Genomic DNA, 10004 nt, shown 5'->3' with positions numbered 1-10004 from the left:
TCCATATTTTCTAAATGTTCTTAATGTTTTGTTTTTATTAACAACAAAAAACTTCTAAACGATAAAACTATGAAAGAGTAATCTCCCTTTTACCCAAATGATTTCTCTTAAAGTACAGAATTAAATGGAAAGCCAAGTCTTTAGGGAAAAGTAAAAACAAAAAAACCTAAGTTAAGTTCATGGCAAGAATTTGTAGAGCCCTGAATGCCTGCCTATGGCACTGATGAAGAGTTTAATAAAGATGGGTTTCTAAAATAAACCAAAATGCATGGTGTGGTAGATGATTTCTGGGTTTGGGATTGAAAAATAGTGCTTAAATCTTCTCCACTACTGATGATGAGACCTTCACTAAGTCATTATTCTGATTCATAACTTTCTTACAGGTAAAGATGAACAGATTAATTTGTAAAACTCATTATGAACTTATGCTTTACAAGAGAAATACTTATAGGTATCTACCAAAAATACATCTAATAGGTCTGATTTATTCCCAGTAATGTTAAAGTTCTTGATTAGTCTGCATATACAAAAGAATGCCAGTGAATAAACCAAATACCACAAATGTTAAGGGACTGGTCATAGATTAAATTATATAAATTTACTAAAGCTATGAAGTGAACTCAAAACTGAGGGGTGGAGAGGCTCACTAAAAACTGCAAGGGCAAAGAAGCCACAAACCTAAGGTTCCTGAAAAGAATACAGATTTTGAATGTTCATACTGTATATCTGGACCTGGGCTTTGAGCAAATGTCTTCAGATGAAGGCCCTGGAGGAGGAATTAATTGTCAGAAGGTCTCTGGGAACTGCTCCCGGATGAAATAAGCCACGAGTTAGAAAGGACGAACCACCTTTCGAGAGAAAGCTGGAAGCTAAATTGTAGTTTCGTCTTCTAAGCGGGTCAGTTCTAGCAATTTTATTTCCCAACCCGAACCACTCACCGGGTCAACTGGGCTGCAAGGCCTTATGAGTTGAGAACAAGAGGCCCAGACCCGGCACAGTCCGACAAATCGCTAGGTGTTCATCTGCTCCGGAGACGGTTGCTAAGGAAACAAGCCTAGACTCGGGACTCAGTCTCGCAAGGTTTTCTCCGAGCACTCCAGAGCTTCGGGGGCGTGGTTACGTGAGTGACGCACGTAGAGGGCGGGACGAAGGCGAAACCGGATCCAGGATCGGGTTACATTGGGGGGGGCGGGGGGCGCATGCGTGCTGTGCCCGGCCGCAGGTACTTGGAAGGCTTCTGCTGGTTCCGGGAAGGTGTTGCTATGGCTGCTGCCGTTGCCCCCGTAGGCGTAGCTCTGCGAGAAGCCACCCAGCGAAAATTGCGGAGGTTTTCAGAGCTGAGAGGTAGCAAAGAGGGAACCCCAGCTCTCCGCTATCCCCGGCAGTGGACAGGGAGGGGTGCTTTAGTACCGGGAAATTTGCTGGACTATCACTTACTGTCTGCTTCTCACCTTCGGGCTTAGGACACAGGCCCAGCCATAGCTAATACTCCTCTTGATTTTTTTTTATTCTGTCACTGTCCTTTCCTTACGTTATGTTGTTACTTTATTTCTTTGACTTTATTCCTAGTAACATGTATATATCAAAATAAGAGAAGAAAGAAAAAAGAAAAGTTTTAATCTGACTAGTGAAGCTATAAATCCAAGTTGTGTATTTGGTTAGCTCATTGAAAGTTATTTTAAATAAATCTAAATGACCTAAAGCACAGTGTTTTGACTAATACGTATCTGTTTTTAGCCTTCTACAATCCCTTTACCTACTTCACCAGTTCGTTCCATGCTGTGAATGCATACTGAGTAAAAAAACAAAACAATACAATGGAGACATTATGGGTTAAAATTTAAAAGAAGTTTGTATCAAAGAAAAAAAAATTAAAGACTGCCATTTGTCATTCCTTGTACAACTATCTAATAAAATTAGTTATATTTTTGATGAAGTTACTGCATTAAAAATACAGGAAATAGTACTTGGAAGACAGTAAAATGTTCAGGACTATTAGATTTTGACAAATCCTGTTTGTTAACTAATAAGAATCCTTAGTCATCTCGTTTACCAATAAAGAGCTTCCAACTGTCTACCAAAAATTCATTTTTTTTTTTTAATGAGTTCATCAGGGATTGGGAACTTTTCTGTTATCCAGAATTTAGGTCATACTTCAAAGCCTTTGTAAACTTGCATGGCTTGTCTTAAGGTAATAAAAAATAAAGTACCTAAATTTATAAACAGCAACATTGTAGGAATGGAACTTTGGGTTGAATTGTACTTAGACAACAACACTAAGTGTTCCTGATATATGAAAATTGATATTCACAGCTGGAGATTCATTCTTTTTGTCTCTTGTTATTTAAGAATTGAGGTAAATTTTAGGGCAAAAGCACTTCTCTTAGGAAACGTAACAACTTCCAGAATATTTAAATAAATGAACTGTAAACCATAAAAGGAGAAAGTAATCTAAAAGAGAAAAAAATGCAAACTTTGTGAACAATCTTCAATAGAACTAGTTTGAGTTATACTGGCTAGCCACTAATTATGCCCTAATTCTGAGAAGACAGATTTATGAAGATAATCTTTTTTTTTTTCTTTCCTGGTAGGTAAACCTGTAACAGAGATTTCTGATGCTTATTTCCTTGCTTTTTCCACATAGGCAAACCTGTGGCAGCTGGAGAATTCTGGGACATTGTGGCAGTAACAGCAGCTGATGAAAAACAGGAACTTGCTTATAAGCAACAGCTGTCAGAAAAGCTGAAAAAAAAGGAGCTACCCCTCGGAGTTCAATATCATGTTTTTGTTGATCCTGCTGGAGCCAAAATCGGTACTCTCTATATGGTCAGATTTAAATCATAGGTTCTGGGCATAATGATCACTGAAGTAAAGTTTTCCTATGGCTCACAGTTTATGAGCTCTATATATTTCTACCTATAGTCTTTCCAAACTTTAAGAATTTAATGTAAATTTACTATTTTTTAAGAAAGATAAAAGGCATAACAACTGTTCTTACACATTGTGACTTACCATGAAAAACTTGCAGAATGCTATTTAAAAGAGAATTTTATTAATTTTAATACATTTACTTAGATGGTGAATATTCTTTTGGACTTTATCGGTAGGGCTTTTAAGGTCCCCTCCCAACTCCGTAGTTCAGAAACTTACCTGAAGATTGAAGATCAGAAAAAAAATACACACACACACACACACACACACACACACACACGCACTCTTGGCCTTTGGAACCACAATACAGAAAGCAAAAGAGCGCAGTCTCATGGCCTGAGTATCATAGATACTTTCTTTAAAAACCCAGTTTAAGTCAACTTTGCCTTTGGCCTTCCCTTGCAAATAAAAATACATGCTGTTTTTCTGGAGGCCATTTTCTATGTGATACTTAAAGCTGAATCCCCTTGATACCATACAGGGTATCTATATCTGACATTGGCATTGTTCTAATTAACCTGTGTTTTAATCCTCATTATGGTGCAGTCAGTACTTTTATGATTCCTATCATATAGATGAGAATCTGAGGCACAGAGAGTTAAATAATTTGGCCAAGGTAACTAGTAAGTGTAGTTATATTTAAGAAATTTTTTAGAACACCGTGTTCTAAGAAACTTCTTAGGCAATCTAACTCGAATATTTGGTTTTGTCATGTGGGAGAATTATTTTAATGGGTTTTTCAGTTTGTGATTCCAAATGAATGTGTATACTTATACATTTCTTATGTTGCAGATTGCCTGATTTATCATTTCTTCATTTTTATTACTATTTTCAGGAGATTATAATGCTTATCATTTATTAACAAGTGCTGATTTCTGGGTTTCATTGCTAAGTGTTTATTTAAATGCTGTGAAATGTGTATTTAGTGTGATTCTTTCGCCCATACCTTTGCCCTGTGCCTTGTTAATTGTAGCCAAAGGCCCTATCTTCAAAGTTATAACACGTAATTTTACCATAGTTACAAAGTTTCTATAGGTTTCTATGAAATTAATTGTGTTTTTTAACTTCTTTAAGGAAATGGAGGATCCACACTTTGTGCCCTTCGATGTTTGGAAAAGCTATATGGAGATAAATGGAATTCTTTTACCATCCTATTAATTCATTCTGGTAAAGTTGTGCATTTTCTTTTCACTAATTTACATTTTACCTTTGATATCTTAGGGACTTTTTTCTACCTTGCAAATACTTTCTTCTCCTTTTTAAAATTTTTATCTTTGAAGTTACTCTGCTTTGAAAACAAATATTTCATGTTTTTCTTGATATTTTAAAGTCGTAAGCAGCATGTTTTTTCACAAATGTATCTTTAAAATTATAGATCACATACATCAGCAACTTTTCATGGATATTGTTTTTAATATGTATATAGAAAATTATTTTCCTAAGATAGAACTTATCAAAATATGAACATTTCTTGATAATGCTTTAAAAGGGATTATTATTGTAGGGGAGAGGCTGGCTTAGCACTGGGATTACCAGACTTTTGCCAAAACCTTCTACCATGCATTTTTTTATCTGATTATTGGTGGCTAAAGTCTACAACCCTTAAAGGAGTTTAAAAACAAAAGAGTAGTGACAAAATGTGGAGGGGACAAGAAAGTATGTAAGAGGAAAAATCACACACAAAAGAGGACATTTGAAAGCAGAAAAGTGGGAAAGAAATAATCACAGAATGAAGGATAGTTTTCTTAATTCAGTAAACTTAGTTGTATGAAAATTTGGGTTATATGAAAACCTCTTATTTTTCTGTATGTACTGGAGCTGGTGAAAATGTTACTACGGACTGGTGCCAGTTGAGGGACAGGTATTTTAGAACCATTCATCTACATGGCTTTAGAGGCACTTTTTATTTCTTACGATTTATATACAGAGCAGTGATTCTTTGTAAAGGCGTTATCAAGTAAAGCATCCAAGTTCTGACTTTAAGACTAACTCTAAAAAAGTAGAAAAATTCAACTTCAAAGCTTTATTCCAGAACCAATATTATTACCAATTTAGTAAAAACTAAGTTAGACATTAGAAAATACAGTTAGAAAAAGGTAATTCTTACAATGCTAAACTTAAGTATTGGCTAGTCTTTGGGAAAGGAAGAAAGTAGAAAGTATTAGCCCTCATTTGTTGAACAGCATTCTGTGTGCCAGGTGCTTTATTAAAGCAAGTATTATTCTACATTTGCTGACTTGGAGTAAATCCAAAGATAAAGAACTACAAAGTGGTGAACCAGAGTTAGAAACGTTTTTCTGACTCTTTCTACTATCTAATGCTGCTTCTCAGTATAATTAGTTATATAAAAATGATGTAAGCTATCTAATGTACTTAAGAGAACATGGTTTTCAAGGAATGAAAGTCATAAGACTGATTTTAGAGGGAAAAAGCATGTTTAAATTAAAAACAAGTATAAATTTTAAAATGCTTTTAAGTAAATGCACCTTTACTTCTTTTGAGTGTATGTAAGAACTTGAGGAAAAACACTGCATCTGGAAATTACTGCTTAATAATTACATTTTGGAATTGGTATATTAGTGTTTTGTTACTTTTTTCCCCTCTATGAAGTGGATTCTTAATGTAGGAGTTTAAACATTATTGCAATTTCAATTTATTGTTTAAAATACAGATATAAGATCATATTTTAGCCCATGGTTCTTTTTACTAGTTGTACAATTGATTCAAAACAATTCACAGCCTCTAAAATATAATAGAATTCTTTCCTAATCTAACATTGCATTATATCAAATCACTACAGGAAAATTGCTCTTGAATTTGTAACCTGGAATTTACTATTCTTTCCTGAATTACAGTAATGTATTATATATTAAATATCTTTTAGAGATATTTTGAGTTGTAACTGATACCCCTGGGTTTTTAAAATCTTAGAGTCTTACAAACATTTTAAAACAGTTATTTTGTTTAATTTTATATAGGTGGTTACAGCCAACGCCTTCCAAATGCAAGTGCTCTGGGCAAAATTTTCACTGCGTTACCTTTCGGTAACCCCATTTATCAGATGTTGGAATTAAAACTAGCCATGTACATTGATTTCCCCTCACATATGAACCCTGGTATTCTGGTTACTTGTGCAGATGATATTGAACTTTATAGTATTGGTGAATGTGAGTTTATTCGATTTGACAAACCTGGCTTTACTGCTTTAGCTCATCCTTCTAGTTTGACTGTTGGTACCACACATGGAGTATTTGTCTTAGAACCTTTTAATGATTTAGAATATAGAGACCTTGAATACAGGTGTTGCCATCGTTTCCTTCATAAACCCAGCATAGAAAAGATGCATCAATTTGATGCTGTATATAGACCTGACACTCCCTCTCTTAAGTTAGACTCTGAGTATGTCTACACAGACAGCTTATTTTACATGGATCATAAATCAGCAAAAAAGTTACTTGATTTTTATGAGAAAATAGGCACATTGAACTGTGAAATAGATGCCTATGGAGACTTTCTGCAGGCTTTGGGACCTGGAGCAACTGTGGAGTACACCAGAAACACATCAAATGTCACTAAAGAAGAGGCAGAGTTGATAGACATGAGGCAGAGAATATTTCATCTTCTTAAAGGAACCTCATTAAATGTTGTTGTTCTTAATAACTCCAGATTTTATCACATTGGAACAACTGAAGAATACTTGTTTCATTTTACTTCAGATAGCAGTTTGAAGTCAGAACTTGGCTTACAGTCCATAGCTTTTAGCATCTTTCCTGTAATACCAGAATGCTCTGGTAATACATCCTGTATCATTCAAAGTGTACTGGATTCAAGATGTTCTGTGGCAGCTGGCTCAGTTGTGGAGTATTCCCGATTGGGGCCTGATGTTTCGGTTGGGGAAAACTGCATTATTAGTGGTTGTCATATCATGACAACAGCTGTTCTGCCTGCATATTCTTTTCTGTGTTCCTTAAGCTTGAAGATGAATGGACACTTAAAGTATTCAACTATGGCATTTGGAGTGCAAGACAACTTGAAAAAGAATGTTAAAACATTGTCAGATTTAAAGTTACTTCAATTCTTTGGAGTCTGTTTCCTGTCATGCTTGGATATTTGGAATCTGAAAGTTACAGAGGAACTGTTCTCTGGAAACAAGACATGTTTGAGTTTGTGGAATGCTCGTATTTTCCCAGTTTGTTCTTCTTTGAGTGATTCAGTTACAACATCCCTAAAAATGTTAAATGCTATACAGAACAAATCAGCATTCAGCCTGAATAACTATACACTGTTGTCCATTGAAGAAATGCTCGTCTACAAAGATGTAGAAGATATGATAACTTACAGGGAGCAAATTTTTCTAGAAATTACTTTAAATAGAAAACAGTCTGATTTAGAGACATCTTAAATATTCTTTACCTTGCCTTTCTTGATTAAGCAAGACTACAAATAGAAGAGTTTTCTGTAGACTTTTGTTTCATTGAAGTGAATCAATGAAAATTATATTAACATAATTGCTGTAGCATAATATTAATAACACAAATACAAATCATCCAGTTTTGATGAAAGAATATTTCAAGGCTGTAATTTCAGAAAAGGAATTTTTTTATGTTTAGCACTAATATAATTCTTTTTATGAAGGATGGATTTGTGGAGCATTGTGGTGCTCATATAGTTCTATAGTAGTTTTAAATAATTTTCTAAACATATCATTGGAATTTTTCCATCTTCGTTTTGGGCTTTGGTTTCAGTACAATTCTAAGTGTTTATTGGCAGTTCTCTCTTTGAGCATAGTAGTCCTATTCTGATGAACTGATAAAAATGGCATACTGCAGGGTCTTCAGAGCACTTCATAATACTGTAGAAATACCTTTTTGAAAAGAAATCCATCACTCAAAATTCAGATAAAATCAATTCTTAAAATACTGTGATTAACTAATAAATAATTAGATACAAACAGCTCTGAAATGGATGATAAAAATCTGTCTCATTTATTACTCTTACCAAAATGAAACTAAAAGTGTTTATGTGTTGATTTACCTCATAAACTTGGACATATATTTCTATATCTTAAGATTTTTCCCTAAAGTTCCATCCATACAAAAGCTACACATACACAAAACTTAACTATGTGGAGAAGATGGTAGGAGTAATAGGGATTCTTTGATAATCCTATAAGTGCATTTTGGATATTACATACATCCTTTTATTAATCCCTTTAATGGAATTATTAAATTACCAGATGGACTGATTTTACTCTCTATTTCATACTTTTTGTCTTTGTACTGGTGATGATACTGAAAAGCAATAATTGACCAAAGGGAGGCAGCAGGATGAAGCCAGAAGAATAGAAAATGAGAAAATTTACAGATGATAAACAGCTTCAAGAAATTAAAAATTGGCTAGAATCTCAAGTTACGTGTTCCTATTTTGCTGTAAGCATACATGTGATATGTCTTTATGTCAAAGTCTAATAATAATTAGAGAAATGATTTGTCAGTTTCATGTTTTAATATGAATAAATTGAAATAAGAACTAGTCTGTGCTACTTTGATTTATATATTAACAACATATAAAAAAATTGGTAAACCAGAAGTGGCTTGCCTGTAACCTTCACTTAGGCTATTTCTGTGTTTTGTTTTGTTGGGTTTTTTTCTTTTTAAGCTTCTTTCCAAGGAAAAAAATAAAGATATAGCTATTGTTTAGCATTGACTGATTTACTTGAAGAGCTTTCAGAAGATGTTATGTGTCTGTCATTGATTAAATGTTTAATACTATTTCACCTAAGTGCTAACAATTATTAAGAATTACCATTATTTTATGTTCCACTAAAAAGACAACATTATCAATAAAATATGACACAATGCTTTCTTTCATTCAGAATCGAACTCTTCTGAAACACTTTTCAACTCAGGAGTTGTTGAAACCAGTACCATCTTCTGTGCTATCAAAGGTGTTGGTAAAGCTATATGTCCTAAGAGTGCCACCACCACACTACTGTCTGGATTGACTCAAAACTGTCAACACCAGATATCTGTTCTCTAAGTTTTGATGCTGATGCTTTACTATTTGGCATAATTCAGTTTTATTTTTGCCTTACTGTAATCACGTACCTCTAGAAGATAGTTCGCTTCTATTCAAAGTTAATGGAAGGTTTCTAAAAAATTGTTGGTCACTGTTTTAATCATAATTCTGTACAATGTATGGTTTCTAGTTGCTTTGAAATGTTATCAGTTCCAAAGAATTGGGTATTTTCTTCCCTCGAGATGCATTACTTGGGGTGTAGTACCGCACATGCTCCATGAACAGTGTACCTAACTTAACCAAGGTGACAGTCCCAAGCATATATAAGTAAAAAGTTGAACATTTCTTCTTATCATTTTTATTTCATAAAATAACAGGCTTTAAATTCCATATACTCTCACGGTTTGTAGAGGATGGCTGTTATTTATAAGTAAATACAGTCCATAAACTTATTGATGAGATTATAAGGAACAGCGACCAAGGAAGGCAGAGGGGAAAGAAAATCCAACATTTGGTATTAATCTACCTCAGGCATTTTTTCTACAAACTAAGCAAAACAGAAATAAAGTGTGTATCAGTGTATACTAACTTGAAGTAAGGTTCAAATATCCAACTGATATGCTGGAAATCACAAAAAATTGATAGTAGTAATCCAGAATTAATTCCCATAACCTGTGATGATCATCTTCTGAGCCTACGCAACATCCCTATTTATATTAAGATTACCAAATTTGGCATAGAGCCAAAATCAAAATACCTGCTGCAAAATGTATGTATGACTGTCACAGACACCTAGTAACTGGTTTACTACACAAAATTGGGGATGCCATTCACAATACAGTGTGATATCCTTTGGATTTGAGCAACTAAAGGCCCAGAGTTTAGCACTTTGATGTAGTCTAGCAGCATTAAGGTGGAAAGAAAAGGCTTTAAAAATGTTTTTAATTCGCTCAAAACTCTGTAAAGGATTTCAGCTGCGTTCTTTGTTGTTTAGCTAAGTAAAACAAATATTCAGCTATATCAAGAACTAAATTATTAAAAGACTTTTTTAAATT

The 10004-nt window shown here is 34.1% G+C and overlaps 1 protein-coding gene across 1 annotated transcript; it reads left to right on the top strand.

Moving 5' to 3' along the window:
• Window positions 1-1177: 1177 nt before the first annotated feature.
• FPGT (fucose-1-phosphate guanylyltransferase) lies at window positions 1178-9292 on the top strand. Its single transcript, XM_008690717.2, has 4 exons — window positions 1178-1344; window positions 2645-2812; window positions 4006-4098; window positions 5910-9292. The coding sequence occupies exons 1-4, from the start codon at window positions 1200-1202 to the stop codon at window positions 7331-7333; spliced, it is 1830 nt and encodes a 609-aa protein (XP_008688939.2). The 5' UTR covers window positions 1178-1199; the 3' UTR covers window positions 7334-9292.
• Window positions 9293-10004: the final 712 nt, after the last annotated feature.

Source organism: Ursus maritimus, unplaced genomic scaffold (assembly GCF_017311325.1).
Source record: "Ursus maritimus isolate PB19 unplaced genomic scaffold, ASM1731132v1 scaffold_12, whole genome shotgun sequence".
NCBI classification, from domain to species: Eukaryota; Metazoa; Chordata; class Mammalia; order Carnivora; family Ursidae; genus Ursus; species Ursus maritimus.
Note: the sequence above shows the minus strand (reverse complement) of the source record. Positions and strands in the feature narration are given on the sequence as shown.

Bases quoted from the DNA above. Each gene is read 5' to 3' on its own strand.
- FPGT (XM_008690717.2), top strand. From the start codon at position 1,200: ATGCGTGCTGTGCCCGGCCGCAGGTACTTGGAAGGCTTCTGCTGGTTC. The intron at 2,813-4,005 runs GTACTCTCTATA...AACTTCTTTAAG, and splicing joins TCCTGCTGGAGCCAAAATCG to GAAATGGAGGATCCACACTT. The intron at 4,099-5,909 runs GTAAAGTTGTGC...AATTTTATATAG, and splicing joins CATCCTATTAATTCATTCTG to GTGGTTACAGCCAACGCCTT.